The sequence below is a fragment of the Orbicella faveolata genome, unplaced genomic scaffold (genome assembly GCF_042242905.1).
Source record: "Orbicella faveolata isolate gen_17 unplaced genomic scaffold, um_ofav_v1 contig_25, whole genome shotgun sequence".
NCBI classification, from domain to species: Eukaryota; Metazoa; Cnidaria; class Anthozoa; order Scleractinia; family Merulinidae; genus Orbicella; species Orbicella faveolata.
This window is the reverse complement of record NW_028301553.1, coordinates 25,141,390-25,157,501: the sequence shown is the minus strand read 5'-3', so window position 1 is coordinate 25,157,501 and position 16,112 is coordinate 25,141,390. Positions and strand designations below refer to the sequence as shown.

The 16,112-nt window shown below is 39.9% G+C and overlaps 2 protein-coding genes across 3 annotated transcripts; one reads left to right on the top strand and one right to left on the bottom strand.

The window, feature by feature from the left end:
- Positions 1–236: 236 nt before the first annotated feature.
- On the bottom strand, positions 237–9,094 carry LOC110067893 (transmembrane protein 192-like). The gene is made up of 6 exons (XM_089293674.1): positions 8,915–9,094; positions 6,817–6,975; positions 6,192–6,441; positions 4,572–4,718; positions 2,489–2,603; positions 237–1,570 (listed from the first exon to the last, which is right to left on the bottom strand). The coding sequence occupies exons 1-6, from the start codon at positions 8,945–8,947 to the stop codon at positions 1,432–1,434; spliced, it is 843 nt and encodes a 280-aa protein (XP_089149800.1). The 5' UTR covers positions 8,948–9,094; the 3' UTR covers positions 237–1,431.
- On the top strand, positions 8,479–15,949 carry LOC110067883 (protoporphyrinogen oxidase-like). 2 transcript variants are annotated; one of them, XM_089293671.1, is made up of 6 exons: positions 8,479–8,544; positions 9,074–9,412; positions 10,545–10,796; positions 12,610–12,757; positions 13,605–14,089; positions 14,918–15,949. In XM_089293671.1, the coding sequence occupies exons 2-6, from the start codon at positions 9,155–9,157 to the stop codon at positions 15,260–15,262; spliced, it is 1,488 nt and encodes a 495-aa protein (XP_089149797.1). In that variant the 5' UTR covers positions 8,479–8,544; positions 9,074–9,154; the 3' UTR covers positions 15,263–15,949. The 2 variants fall into 2 exon arrangements, with proteins under 2 accessions (XP_089149797.1, XP_089149799.1); XM_089293673.1 differs by lacking the exon at positions 8,479–8,544 and having other exon boundaries at positions 9,115–9,412.
- The last annotated feature ends 163 nt before the right edge of the window (positions 15,950–16,112 follow it).

Sequence of the window (16,112 nt, the reverse complement as noted above, 5' to 3'; positions counted from 1 at the left end):
TGATGATTTGTACGGCGAGCATATTATTGCCACTCGATAAATTTCTCGTTTTTAATAATTCAATTATTAGAAATTAATCAAATTACTTTTCTCAAGTGTCTTCTTTTGAACTTTATTAAATTAATATAAAATTACTTTGAATGGTAGTTAATTACGCCTCATTTACAAAAGTCGCCACCTCGATTCTTAGTGTTGACCAAAAGAATCGCGACCTCAGCAAAAGACATTTATTTGCATTTGGAGAAGCAGAGTTGCCCGCGAGTCTTACGTTTCCTAAGTCTTTCTAATTTCTTCAACCCCTTGCAGACTGGAAGGTCGCGCCTACTTGTATCACACAAAATTCTTTTAACAATAACTGCAAAATTCTCAGGCGTTCATTGGCAAATTTTCATTATCAATAAAAGGACAGACATATGAATTTATAATTTATGCGATGTTCGCGCAAAGAGCGAGATCAGACAAATTTGTATTGTAGAAAACAAATTTTCTCCAGTTTCTCATGCGTCTGTCCTGTTATTGACAATGAATTTCGTCACGGCATTGTCAAAGTAGTCTGCGGATCCATAGCCACTTTGACAATGTTATGACGAAATTCATGATCAATAACACGACAGACGCATGAAAAACCGACGCCAATTTGTTAAAAAAAAAAACCATCATGTGTTGAATTTTTGCTACACACGATCCAATTTGATGCACAAGGCTGTGTCGTTAAAAATCTGATAAAAGCAACCTTTACACTTTTCTCCTGAAAAAACTGCACTTTTTGCTTTTTTTTTTCTTTCTTTGTGTGCTTACTCATTGTAAAGTGTGCGATTTTCCGTTTCCGCAAAAATTTACGTGAGGTCATGTGCGTGACTTAATTTAACCACAGTCGCTGCAAATCAAAAATTGTACACACAAAGTGCACGTTATACCCTTTCGCTTCAAGCTTTCAAGACCGTAATCGTAAAAAACTAATCAGTTGGAGCACCTCAACCAATTCTTAACCACATTTGTTTCCTATTAAGAGTCCGGTTGATGATAAGCTCCCGACTTTTTTTTTCGTGTGGTTTCTTTCAGCTCGAGGACAATTTTTGCACATTGGAGCCGGAACACTACTTCTTTCTGATGTAGGGATTGCGACTGACCAATATTTTCGAGAAGCACGTGGCTCCTTAAGATGAAGGACCCTGGGAGAGAAGGTTGTACAAGGATTTCTCCAGGGCTAGGTCAACAGTAAGGAAACTTCATTGTCGGATCTCAGGAGCTCTTCGACCGGAAAACGAATTGGGCGCACGTAGTCAGACGTTTGTTAATTCACTGGGCGAGATAGTCACGAACTCGGATGAAAGATTGCGTGACGAGCCTAAAGAGTCTCTGTTTAGTCGACTAAAGGCGGAAAGGAAGGGAAATTTTGTGAAACCATTTTTATCAAACTGCATTCTCAAATTACATTGTATTCAGGCTGCTCCGGCTTTGCTGTGCAGTGAGCTTCATAAGCCGTTTTCCCAGGTTGGCATTGTGTTGCTGCAGATAACGAATCATGTCCGCTTGTTTTTCCAGGACTTCGTCTAAGTAATCATTGTCCCTAAGAGATGGAATTTGAAACAGTCAGTATAAACGCAAGATTACCATGAGCGAAGAATTCGAGATGACGGCAAGCCTGTGCAAAAAATCTCATTTCCTTCGTTAAAAATCACTGATAAACATGTCCGGCTATCATGCAACGATTCTCAGTTACAAACTCAGTTGTGTTAAACCAGTTTGAGAGTCGCTTTTTACTTTTTGCGTCTCGTGAGCTCAGACACTAAATTCGCGCACTGCTCTCTTAAATCAGAACTAAGTTTATTCCTCAGTTTGATGCTAAATGAAACTCAGTCGTGATTGGCTTACGCTATATTTCCTACGCTTGCTACCAGTTAACTGTTTTTTTCCCTTCAAAATCCCATTGCCTGATTCCCTACTTACACACTTGTTCGAACTTTAGAATCTGTGAAGAAATCACTATGACATGTGACCATTTAAAAGAAAACTCTCGGGTAGTTCTTTCATGTGGTACTGTTTATTACGTTGTGCAAAGTGGCTCTTTCTTTTACGTCTGTTTATGAAACCCTAGTGTGTGACCATTCGGACAAAAGCGTGCCTGGCGGGCATTCACAAGGGAGTCAGAAAGCTTCGCGCTTCTCGTTTCCCGTTCCTTCCCATCTGACCGCCAGCGACGCAGGCTATTCGGATAAAAGCTCCTGAATGAATCCAATTCACGTGGTGTTGTTTAACACGTTGTGGAAGGTGGTTCCTATTTTGACGTCAGTGTGCAAAGCCCTGCAGTTTATGACTGTTCAAGTGAAAGCTATGCAAGAGTACTTTGGCGAGCTGAATAATTACAACTACTAATCCGTGAACAAAACCCTACTGCGTGACCATTCAAACGAAAGCAATTAAAAAGTGCTACCATGTAATACCATATATTTTTCGATATTATACATTTTTCCCCCAAAATGCTGACCTGTATCCTGTCACAGTTACTGAGTTTGATATGCCGTTGCCGAGGTAAGTGTTCTGGAAGTCTGAGTCTTCGGCATCTGGAAGAGGTCTTCTTCTATTGAACTTGAGAACTTTTACTGTTAGGAGAAAATACAGAAAACATAAGTACCAAGTTACAGGTGACGCTGTAATTATTTGGATACTCGAGGCATTCAGTGTACAGAAGACAAGGTTTTCCGTGTTTCTATCAAGTTACATGCATCAGTCAATTCCAGTACTGTCCTTCAACCTTACCCCCGCCCCGCCTGGGCAAACCCCTGGGCATTGACACTTTTTTTTTTAAATGGGATATTCTTTGGTGTAGGACAAGCAAGTGGGTGAAGTACCCCCAGGGTAAGAGCAAACAAGACGACAAATTCCCCGCCCCTGGGCTGATCAGAATGTAGAAACTGCTCAAAACTGCTTCACCCTAGGAATTAAGATGTCAGCAAGTGCCTGGTTATTGCCAAGTGGGTTGGGGCGGGGGGGGGGGGGGGAGGGATAGGGCATTGCTGGAATTGACTGATCAGTATTATACAGAGACAAAAGCGGAGGAATCGGCAAGAGCTATTTTTACAATACATGTAACTGTCTGATTTCTCGCGTGCTGATTGGCTTATTTTCATCATCAATAAGAGTACAGACAGATAAAATTTTAATTTATGAAAGCTTTCAAGTTCGACTTTCAGCTGTCCAACTGTCAACATTTTAACCAATGATATTTTAGAGACTTTTTTAAGTAGCCAAAAGCGAGAAAAGCTATTGACAATGTTCGCGTCATTTTGAATAAAATTCACTTATCTTTGTTTACGGCAAGTTTATGGCGTCTTTCCCCCACCCCCCACCCCCCCCCCCCCCCATTTATTCCCGGCATTTGACCATTTTGGGGTCTTGTTATTGTAAAAAACAAATTGACGTCAGTTTTTTATGCGTCTGTCCTCTTATTGATGATAAATTTCGTCATAACATTGTCAAAGTTTACTGCGGAACCACCCGCCTGTGGCTTGTGGTTCCACAGCCACTTTGACAATGTTATGATGCAATTTATCATCAATAAGGGGACAGACACATAAAAAACTGGCGTCAATTTCTTAATTTGAATTCTCTCAAACTGTCATGAGTGTTTCCATAACTCGGCATAAAAACGGCCAAAATGTTTTCTGCAGTTCTTTTAGAAAACACAATTAGAAAAAAGAAAGGAAAGTGACTGTGACTCATTTATTTTGATTGTTAAAATGTGAAATCCCTTTGTTGCAATGCCACTTTGTCAACAGCTTGTGCAGGTTCTGTGTTCCTATCAAGTTTTAGTATAAATCCACTAGCGCCATATCACGAATGCTGTTCGCTGATTGGCTACGCTACTCACTATCTATTCTGTAATAGATAGTGAGTAGTGAAGTAGTGTTAGGGTTTAGGGTTTAGCTAGCTAGCTAGGGCTTTCTTACAGAGTGTAACTTTCTATTTCTTAATTAAAATATGACAGATAATTATACAGTGTATAGTTCTGTGCTTAGTGATCAGACCCTTGACCAGAAATGAAGCTACAGTTGACTTGTTATGATAGACTTTGTTCTGCTACTTTTCAAATGTAAATTATCATTTTTACGATAACTGCAGAAATTCTCGCGTGCTCAGTGGCTAATTTTCATTGTCAATAAGCAGACAGGCACATTGCTTTATAATTTATGCGATGCGTCAGTGAGTGAGAGCAGACAATTTGACAATTTGTTAACATAAAAAAACAAATTGGTGTCCGTTTTTCATGGGTCTGTCCTGTTATTGACGATGAATTTCATCATAACATTGTCAAAGTAGTCAGCGGATCCACTTGGTGATCCACAGCTACTGAGTGGATCTGCAGACTACTTTGACAATGTCATGACAAAATTCATGATCAGTAACAGGCCAGACACATGAAAAATTGACGTCAGCTTGTTAAGTTTTCATGCAAAGTGGTTTCTGCTCATTGTCACAAGGTCAACCCAAATCTCACTTCCATGCAGAGACTTGGTTACATTTCACAGAACTGCAAAATGGTCTATTCCTCAATAATATACAGTCAGTACCTAAGTACCATAGAATCCCAGGCACACAGAGGATGAACTCAACAGTGAATATAATCTGCAGAATATTGTATAGTGCCAGGCCACCCCTGTTAGACCTTTTAGTGTCGTGACCTATGACAGCAAATATAATCAACAACACAGCATTTCCTGAAAGAAGATAGAAATATATATCAATAATAGTAATAACTTAAAACACTCGCTCTTGTTACAGATATCTTAACTAGTAATAATTTTTTACAGGACATTAATAAGAGGTACACTTTAAATCAAAGAAAAATGAAAGACAATGGAATATAATACCAAACGAAATCATTATTTGCGACTTTTAAACTGATTTCAGAGTTGAGGGTCATGATTGTACAGAAGCAGCTTTATTATTGTGGTAGGTGACTTATTTTACCATCCATCTATCACAAAGAAACAGATAATCAAGCAGAGTAGCTGATTGAGATCACGAAGGAGAGTCTGTGTAGATGGCGATCCCCTGCTATCTTAAACTCTATGGATCATGTGTAACTTGGTCAACACAGTTGACACTCAATCAACATCAGTTCTCGATCCACACCTGATTGACACTCAATTGGCAGTCGGTCGATAGTCAGTTGAGTGTTGACCAATTCATATGTATCAATCAACATTCAGTGGCATGTCTGCGAAAATTAGTCGGCTATTGACCAACTGTCGACTGAGATGTCGATTGAATATCGCGCAAGTGCCGATCAAAGGTCAATCAACAGTCGATCAAGTAAACTTTTTAAACTGATTATGTTTGTGAGATCTTAATATACAAAGTCAGGCGGGGAAAAGCCCAGGTCCGATTCCCTGGGGCAAGTAAATTTTGCCCTTGGGCCAGTGAAAATGGAAGTTTTGGTGGGCAAGTGAAATTAGCCTCAGCAGTCTTGTTGGTGATAATTTTCAATCCAAAACAATTTCAAAATTTATGACTGCAAGATGAGCAAAACATAGAGTTGAAAGCATGGATTAATTTAAAATCCTATCACATTCGTTGCATGCCTATTTGGAAAGTAATACTTTAATTGAGGCAACTGAAAACAGAAATGTACTGGCCAACGTGGCAAGTAGATTTCAAATTTTTTCCTGCCCTGATTAAGTTGGCATTAATCTTATTGTGATCATACTTCGAACCACTAGGCCCTATTGTGAACCCTGGAATTTCACAAACCAAAATTATGCATGGTTTATACAACTTTCACAACATTGTTTTCAAGGACTTTTAAAATTAAAAAGACCTTTTAAGGCAACTCAGCATGAATATTCTAGGACTCCTTGTCTGCAGAATCACAAGGCAGCCAGGGAACAGGAGGAACACAAAATACATGTACAAAATACATGACCCTTCACAGCCCATTTAATGGTGAATTAGGCAACTCTTGTATCATTAAAAATCATTTTCTCAGATTTAAAATGTTTTTCATGAATCGCAGGTTGTATTATCAATATCAGATTTTCTCCCGTAGTGTCAAGTACTGTACATGTAATTAATTATAAGATCTCATCAGCAAAATTCAGAGTAAAAATTTCCTTTAAGGCCTTTTCAAAGAGAAAGTCTCATAAAATAAATGAACATGAGAAAATTAGTCGTCACACATACAGCTGTACCTATTGATAAAATGGCATATGGAATTCTCCTCAATTCCTTAGTCTCCCGGAAGAATTCCAAGTAGCCTTTTGCTTGAGACTGGTGATGCAGATGCTGTAAAACTCTGTCTGAGACAAATATGATGACCCATAACCCAACATGTACCACGACCAGGAAGCTGAATGGAGGATCTGTACCTCCAAGTGATAAAGAAACATGATGCATTAGGTGTCCATTAGGAACTATAAATTGCATGGTTTCATAGGCAATCTGCAAAAAAGGAAAAAAGAATAATTCTGATAATAAAATCAATAAATAAATAATAATAATAATAATACAAAATCAGAATTTATGTTATCTTTAATATAATAATTATATATAAACTCACTATGCTGAAAATATAAGAGAAAATTTAATTTCTTACATACCCAGTATGCAAGAGTATATATCTAAAAATGTGAGTTAATTACAAAAATATTAGCAAGGGCTACATAAACATTGTTCAACATATATACAGTAGTTTATATTTGCTTTTGGTTCAAATTTATCAAACTAAATGCAGGTTTTATTTTCTTTGTTCAGATAAAGGGATAAACAATACTACATGTGTCCCTGGGTTCTCAAGTTTCTGTATTATGCACTTACGAAGAGGAACAGCTGTAAAATAGCAATCCATGCTGTATGAAGTGGGTGAAACTTTGTCTCTGGTATGAGACCCAGAGATGCTGTATCACCGGCCAAAACCTCTTCTTGGGATTGAGAAAACTGTCCAGGAGCACTGTCTTCACGATTGAAGAAATTACCCTATTAAAAGTCAGCAGAAAATAAGAAACTGGATATCAAGGCTGTGCCCAACTATAAAAGCAAGACATTATGCAATTTTCCTTTTGAATTCTAGTAGAAAAATGTTTCACTCTGCCTGTCTTACAGGTGTTTGTATGTTTGTGTTCTGTGTCAGACATTGTTGAAAAGGAAGAACCTGTAGACTTAACCCTTTACCCACAGTCTAATTAAAATGTGATGGACATGACCACACAATCTCTGTCTACACTCCCTTTGGATAAAAGCAAGCAGAATCTCTACTCGACTTCTCCCTATTTCCCCCGTGGCTTGGCTACCCACATTACATGTACATGTAGAATACTCCAACAATGAGACAAAGCACTTGTGGATGCAATACCCTGCTAGCTATGCATAATTGCACAGAAGGACCATGGAGCAGGGGATTATAAATAAAGGAACGAAGGGGCAGCAGCTGCCCTTGGCCGATGGCACTGCGTAGAAGAATTTCCAGCCCATTTCCTTCCCTAGAAGACATGGATCTAAGTCAAGTCACAACAGCAAACTTGTGGCTCTGCACTTAAAAACCAAGTGCTACCATGTGTTGAGAATTTTAGAAACACCACAGGTGAACCAAGCACATAAATGAGCGTCCCTGTACACACAGTAGTACTCGGGTTATGTAACAGTAGAAATTCACGGATTTGTGATATTTGTCTGGAAAAAATGGTTATACTCTTAAGCCTAAAAAATATGAAGGAGTATGAACAGAAATAACCCACATGTACCTTACTTTAGATGTGTGTTGTATTGTTTCCTGTGAGGTTTCTTGGCTGATTTATAGCCAGTTAGGTGGTTTTCAACCTCAATATTTTGTCCTCTATATAACCTTTTCCTAGATTGGGCACTTCAAGTGACCCCAGTCAAACAAGTCCAATGAAGGAAAGTGGCCGGAATTTGGAAATTTGACATACAGTACATTACAGACAATAGTTTTCCTTCATGTTGCTGTTCTTCAAACAAGGGTTCACTGACTCTGACATGGAATTTATGGCCGCCAGTTCTGTCAAAAGGTTTCATTAAGGGCTGTCAGAGGAGGCGTTACGCAAAGGTCACATTCTTGAAAGCTACATATTACTGACAGTCGGGGTGAGTGAGCCTACATTTGCTCCCAATGACATCATCAGTTTAACTTTGTATACTTCCACCCACCCCGAGTGTGGGTAATTTGAACTTTTTGAGAACACAACATATTCGTATAAGGCCTCATCCAGCGGCTCTCAAGAAAGCCTTTTGCAACTATCAGTGGCCTGTAATTCCTTCTCAGTGTAGCCGAACCTCCAATGAAGAACAGGAACGTGAAGGAAAACTGTTGTCCATGATGATATGGACTGGTATGTGGAATCTCAAGGCAATTGGAGAATTTGGTAGCGATTTTAGGGCCGTTTTCCTTCAGTGGACTCAATCGGCTGGGTTTATTGAGAGCTAGAGCCCAACCTTCGGAAAGGATATAGAGGTCAGAGCAGTCAAGCATTAAAACCGGCCACCTACAAACCTCACAGGAAACATTTGGAAACACGCGCTTGTAGCAAGGTAGGTTTATTTTTATCCATACTCCTTCGCAGTTTTTAGGGCTTAAGAAAGATGACCGTTTTTCCCGAACAAATCTTTATACACTGCATTTGGACTGTTGCGTAACCTGAGTACATACAAACTTACTACTGGATGCACTGTACATGCATGTAGAGGGGAGCTCATTTGCGAGCTTGGTACACCTGAGCTGTGGAAACCATTCAAATTTGAAGACAAAAAAGAGGGAAGTAGTTCCAAACAGATATGACTATACAATGCAAGGATATCTCCGAAAAAAAGCGAAACACGAACGAAACACTAAGAAAAAAACATACACGAGGTGATGTAGCGACTTCTACTTCTTCTTAACACAGAAAATCTAACGACTTACCCCTTGTCCGTGCTCTCCACTTAAGCTAACCATTTCAGAGCTTGGATAGTCCCTCACATTGCAAATTTTTGGAAGCTTCAAACTGAAAATGCTGAAAAAGAGAAATACTATTTAAAAAAGCACATGACTTCAGGTACGTCCTTTCCGATCTCCTTCCAGCTTGACAAGACAACGCCCGCGATTCATTCGCACAGCGGACATACACGGCAGTCCCAGATCTCTCGTCGTCGTTTTTCCAACATGGCGGTCGCAAAAGGAGGGCAAATATCGCTGTCCCCCTGCAAATTTGCCATTCTTGGCGGAGGAATTTCGGGACTAGCTGCTGCTTATCACCTTTTGGATAAAGTTACAGACCCAAGCAACATAACAGTTCTTGAATCCAGCGGACGGGCAGGGGGATGGATGCAAAGTTTGACCGGAGAGAATGGCACAGTTTTCGAGTTGGGCCCACGCAGTATCAGGCCTGTGGGAAAAGCTGGGAGAGCAACGCTTAAAATTGTGCGTTCAACATTTTATGGAAAGATTATTAGTTATTTTAGATTTTTGGGTCTTTTTCTGTAGTGTAAGTTCGCGGTTTACTAGGGACATTCCTGGGCGTGGACGTAAGGGGGTAAGGGGTTAGCCGGAGTTAGCTTATTCCCTTATTACGTAATACGAGAGGCCAATTGTATGTATTGGAATGTCTTTGAAAAAGAACGGGAGCACTTGGTTAACACCTTGTCCTGCAGTGCTTTATGACATACACGTGTAAATGAAAGTGAATGGTGTGAACGATACTGAAGAATACATGTAGTTAAGTATGTGGTCAGATGGAAACACTCATAGGGGTGCTCCGTGATCAAATTTCAGTTTCATTTCATTTTATATCCAACCCCAACCCTTTCCCTCCATTCACTGACAAGATTTTATGAATGACCTGCCAAAGTTGTTGGACCTTTTGAATAACAACTGTTATTGCAGTTAAGTCTGCAATCAAGCATTCTTTTATAAGTTAAATTATTTAAAAATATATCACTAAATTACTATTTAAAAATTTAAAAAATGCATTATTAAAATTATTGTTAATTACTGTTATTAATTATTGTTATTATTAAATGATTATTTCTTAACGACAAAAACAAAGTGCAAAGTTCAGTTCAACCTTGAATAGCAACTGACCCTTTCACATTGTTTGTATATCACCACTGATGATTGCAATAACAGCTATGCTAAGGAAGTTTTGAAAACAAAGGCTATCTTCTTAAGGAATACAGAACAATTGGGTTATTTTTTAGGGGGGGGGGGGGGGACAAAGCATTGGCATTTTGATCTTTCTGTACCGTGAGCTTGTATGCTTTCCTTGTGTCCCCTCTTGGCTTAGTTCAGTCAGTGAAGCTGGCTTTCCTCAACAGACAAAGAAGTTTAAAAACTTGCAGAAAAGTCATAATGTTATTGTGAGTTTTCAGAAAACGAATGGATTATTTCAGAGTTCTCTGTTGCCTTGGTTTCAAAACAAGTCCTGGTTTGAAAACTATGAAAACTTGTTGGGAGGAACTAAAAAATGAAAAATTAAAGAAACCAAATGGTAGGTGGTAGGAGTATAAAATACTTCACCATTTGATTCGCCTGTTATTGTTTCGTTTGTTGTCAGGTTCATGATCTTGGACTGGAAAGTAGCATTCTCGCAGTCCCTTCAAGTCACCCAGCTGCCAGGAGCAGATTTATTTATTCACAAGGAAAGCTTCATCAGCTCCCATCAGGGGTTATTTCCATAATCAAGAAACAATCATTATTTTCAAAGCCATTATTACCCACAATACTCAGGGAACCCTTTGTTAGAGGAAAGCAGGATGATACTGATGAATCTGTGTATGACTTTTTCAAAAGGAGAATGAATGAAGAGGTATGTATGTTCATTGACTTTGCAAGCCTGTGTTTTTAAAGGGTACTCATGGTGTATGTTATTGGACTTAATTTGCTGTGAACAAAACCCTTGAATAAGAATAAATTACAATATTTAGAGAGGAAGCCACATCAGCCTTAGCTGGTTTTCATGTAGGTCCTCTATCCTGGTTGAATGGAATTTGCAGTGTTGGTTTTTGTGGAGGGATGAAAACCAAAGAACCCGGAGCAAAACCCTCGGAGCAAGGCGAGAACCAACAACATACTCAACCAACATATGGCACTGGGCCAGAATCAAACCCACGCCACATTGGTGGGAGGCAAGTGCTCTCACCACTGCATCATCCCTGCTCCCAACAAAAGTTGGGTTAGTCTATCCATAGACATTTTATTTTAACTTCTAGCAACAAATTATGGCTAGAAGTTTTTTGTTGTTTTTTTCTTTTTCCGTGGGTGCAAATGATGCAAGCATAAAGCATGAGTGAGTAGACTTCTTTGGAAAAAATGACACTTTTTAGTCTTCTCCCCCATGTCATTACCTTGTCTTGATCACCTCTGCCCTTGTTCCATAAATAAAATTGAGCAACATCTGAAAAGATCAAATACAAAATAACTGTAGAGAGTCACGGGTGCGTTGGAGTATGCACATGTGATGTCAAAATTATTTTATTATTTAACTTGGAAAAGGAAAGGATAGCTCAGCTGAACATCTCAACAGCAGCCATGCATGCCTAGGTCAGCACTGAGTGGTCACTGGGGAAAGGTGACCCTTGCCTTGAGATTTTAAAACAGTAAATTAACAGACTGGTGTTCAGGTGAGACAATGGCGGTGACAATGGTGGTGAACTGTATTGGAAATGCAGTCCATGATTTTTGACACTGTAAAGCTGATTACTGCTTGCGTTTGTGGAGGTTTGAACTTTATCAAAACTGGTATGAAAAGTTGGCTTACTCAACGGCACTACCAACTACTTACTACATCATACCATGTTCAAGTTTTACCACAATCAGTGTTATAAATTTAGGAGAATTTGTTTGACTTAGATGGTGAATTTTGCCAGTTGTCAGCTGTTATTGAAACCCCTGCATACCTGTGAGGAAGCTCTCTTTTCAGGTCCCCTTTGCTGGCTTGTACCTTGCTCATGCAAAAGCCAACCCAAAACCCAGACAAGATAGCTATGATAGGGCTCAGTTGTTTGAGGGATGAACAATGTTATGCACACCAGATAAATCACTATCAAATGGATAGCATAAGGGATGTAAATGTGAGACTGGAAGAAGGCAAGTCTAGCATTTTTCATTGCAAGCCCAAGTCATTCTTAGATTTTGACTTTTGAAATTGCGTCAATAACGCAAGACTGCGACTTCAAAGTGTTTTAAAAGCCAGTGAGTGCAAGACATTCATACTCGAAGACCTTCAGAAGTCACTAAAAAATACAAACAGGCAAATTGAGACCTCAATTCTTCCTTCCACATGTTGCCCTCAAAAAATCGAAACTCCGAGACAACTTTGTGAAAAAAAAGACTGCAGGACGCATAGTTTTTGAATGACCATTCACTGTGCCTAACACAGCATAGTCAATTGTCACTTATCACTAGATAGCAATTATCTGATAGAAAGCACTATGTACCCCTTATTTTTTTTTGCCAACTGGATGCAAGGTCATACTGGAAACATTGACTATGATTGAGGAAGCTTTTAAAGATGATCAGCTTGAATCACTTGATTCACTTGATTGCTTATGTTAAACTCATGATTTACAAACTATCCCTGTGTTCATTTGACGTCACACATGTGAGTGTTTCTTTTGAAGGTTGCAGAGTATCTCAGTGACCCATTGTGCCGAGGGATTTTTGCTGGAGACACTCGCTTGTTGAGCCTCAAGTCGTGCTTCCCACCTGTGTATCAGTATGAGAATCAACATGGCTCTATAATCAAAGGGGTGTTCTTTACAAAAGAAGGTACATTTAATAAGGAAACTCATGGCTGATCTTTGTTGATTCAAACTGGAACCCATCAGGTCGTCATCTTTATCTGATTGGCTGAAAGTTCTTTCCATATCAATGCTGAGAATTAGGTTGTACATCAAGACGATACTGTATCTAAGAGTTAATGGCTGGACTTGTTTTTGTAACCTGCCCTCTTGATAAGGATTCATTTAAGGGTTCTAGATAAGCTTTAAAAAGCAGTTATTCCAGTGGATCAATAATAGATATGAACCATTTCAAATATCGGAAGTGTGCTATTTATTTCTCAAACTCGTTAATAATTCAAAGAAAATCACAACCGTGAAGGAGGTTTGGATGCTCAGTCTTAATTAGCATAGATTTTGACGAGTTTACTTCTCCGTTTACTCCGTAGTGTTTGTTTTAATCGAGAAGATATATCTTGAAAACACTCAAGACAGTGTTTCATCGGCTATCCAAACACCTCAAATTTTGTCAGAAATACTCTGCTGTGCGTCATATTTTCAACTCTCTTCTTGGTGTTTGGATATCCCGATGAAAAACCGTCTCTTGTGTTTGCTATAATTACTTACTCGGTCACTTAGCTCACCTTTTCTAAAGGGCAAATTTCAATATATTTAAATTCCAAGATGGCGCTGAGACTTAGGGGAGTAAAACGAAGGAACTGAAATGTGGTAGAGTAGGGATATTTTCTGGAATCACCCATTCTTGCCTCAACCTCAATGTGATTTTCTGTTTAGTCCCGTAAACCTCAGAGCCATATGTTAGAATTTCAAAATATTAAAACTGGCCTATTATTGAATTCATCACTGCTAGTCTATGGTTCTTTTTCATCCTTCAGCTCCTGACACCACCGTTCTGAGCCCGTTAGCAACGAGAGCCAAGGAGGAACGTTGGAGCACATGGTCGCTCCAAGGTGGTTTGCAAACACTCTGTGACAAATTACTTGAAGTACTAAAGCAGCGAGGAGTTGATTTCAAGATGAACACGCCCTGTACTGCAGTGAATTTCAACACTGATGGCAGGCTGACAGTGGCATGGCCAAACGAGAAGATAACAGTAGATCACGTGATAAGTGGCATACCAGCACAGACACTCGCTAACATTCTACCAGAGGACTGGGAAGGACTCGCATCTGAGCTGAAAAATATTCATAACACAACAGTGGGTGTTGTCAATCTGGAATACGAGGGAAGTGTCGTGCCTGTAGAAGGTTTCGGATATTTGGTTCCTTCCTCTGAACCACTTCAAGTTCTCGGGATTATCTTTGATTCCTGTGCTTTCCCTGAAAATGACAGGCGCAGCGGAAAAACCACAAGGATAACTGTAAGTTTCAATTGCACTTGGATTCGCTTGGACGCGAGCGAGGGGGAGGGGGAGATGGCCGCCCGCTTCCCAGAACACTTACACTATTTAAAACCAAAATTTGCGATTTTCCCTACTCTGTTTATGACCTGACCAAAAATTCGATACATTATCTAAGACCTGACCCTGAAATCAATACCCTGTTTCAGACCTGCCATAGAATTAGTTCCCTAGTTCAGACTGACGCTTAAGGCATTTTAAAGTGCTTTTGTTGATGGTCTTATTGATAATGATGAAAAAGTAACTTCTTCTAAAAGCAATACACAGTTCAAAAATAGAGTGCAAAACCCATGCCCTATTTGGGACCAAAATGGCCAAAATCGATACCCTATTTCTGACCATTTGAAACGGCTAAAAACCCATAGCCTTTGGGGCCGCGCATACCTATAGTTATAGCCCATATAAGGGAGTACTCCTCGACACTTGGACATGCCCACAAGTTACCCTATGAGCGCCACATTTTCGCTCTGTTCATTAGATTTTTGTTCTTAATCTCGTCAATGGGTCTTTTGGTGCAGATATAAAACTCTACTTCTAGTCCTACGTTAGGTTAAGTCAGTCTGGCAAGGAAATGAAACTTGACACTGCCGTGTTTTCAGAAGTGGTGTTGCTAAGTAAAGTTACCCGTGTTGATTGAAACAAGCTGACGTCATACATTTAGAATAGATGTGGAAAATGATAATCTACATTATGTTGGTCAGCCAAACCTTCCACGCTTCCTTATTAACATTTAAAGATAAATGTCTCTTTTGCCATTTCTCTCTTATTTCCATTCTTGTTTCCTCACAGGTCATGATGGGAGGTCACTGGTTTAATTCCTTATTTGGACATCCTGACTCAGTCGCCCCAGATCACCTCCAAAACGTCGCTCAAGAAGCCGCAGAAAAGACCCTTGGCATCCGCAGTAAACCAACGAGTTGCTTGGTGACCATTCAGCGTGACTGTATCCCGCAGTACACCCTAGGACATTCCGACCGTGTTAGGAACAGTTTTGACTTTATTGAGCGGCGCAAGTTACCGCTGACTCTGGTCGGTGCGTCGTACAGTGGAGTTAGTGTCAACGATTGTATTTACAATGCGCAGCTCGCGGTAGACCGAATTTTAGAATCGAGTCAAGAGACTGATGTCCAATGAAACAAACGTGTGCGGTGCCAGATCATTTGGGCGATTTTCGCATAACCTCATACGTAATTACCTTAATGACCCCTTTTGATAACAGTGCAATTTGTCAAGCGGCTTTCGACACTCGTCTCTGAAATGAAAGAAAAACTTCGTGTCCACTACACCGTCGGGGCAACCACGCTGGTTACGTGGCAACTTGTTGATGTGAGTAGATAGAACGCGACCAATCCAGGGTACATTTTTCAGTCCTTCGAGACATTTTTTTGTTTCATGGCTCCTCCCCGACAATCGGGGTTACCATTTTCGGAGAAATGTCGAAAGCCGCTTGTAAGTAATTTACGTGTGTCTATCATTGTGTTTCTAAGAATTTCCTGGCTCAAACAGTTTCTATTCTACGTATTAATATTATCCCGCAAGCGCTACCAAACAAACGCTCCTCCAGTCCTCCCCCAGCCTGTGAACAGGTTCCGGCTGGCAGGGTCTGACCGTGACTGGAAGGGCCCGGAGAAGGGACTGGCTGAGATTGTTTTTGTAATAAACATCCCTGTTTCAATAAGCGCCCTTGTTCTAACAAACGCCCCTAGTCCATACAGCTCAGATGAAACAGAATTCGCTGGGCTGAGCAACTTTAATAAATATCCAAGACTTGATGTCTCCAAAATAAATAAACAAATAAATAAAATTCACGAACGAGTACTATCCATCCGGGTATTTTCCTCTGACAGCTTTCTCTCCGCGGATGAACACTATCGCAACGTGATCAATTTAAACCAATTAGAATCGGAGAAAATTTAGTGGTGAACTATAAGAGGTGATGGTTGATGAGGCCGAAGACGCTTGTCAGTTTCTTTCAACAATTTCA

Coding starts and splice junctions, on each gene's coding strand:
- LOC110067883 (XM_089293671.1), top strand. CDS start 9,155: ATGGCGGTCGCAAAAGGAGGGCAAATATCGCTGTCCCCCTGCAAATTT. Junction 10,797..12,609: donor AAAGGAGAATGAATGAAGAG/GTATGTATGTTC, acceptor TTTCTTTTGAAG/GTTGCAGAGTATCTCAGTGA. Junction 14,090..14,917: donor GAAAAACCACAAGGATAACT/GTAAGTTTCAAT, acceptor GTTTCCTCACAG/GTCATGATGGGAGGTCACTG.
- LOC110067893 (XM_089293674.1), bottom strand. CDS start 8,947: ATGGTTAGCTTAAGTGGAGAGCACGGACAAGGG. Junction 6,442..6,816: donor TTTTACAGCTGTTCCTCTTC/GTAAGTGCATAA, acceptor CCTTTTTTGCAG/ATTGCCTATGAAACCATGCA. Junction 2,604..4,571: donor TGGGATTCTATGGTACTTAG/GTACTGACTGTA, acceptor TTCTCCTAACAG/TAAAAGTTCTCAAGTTCAAT.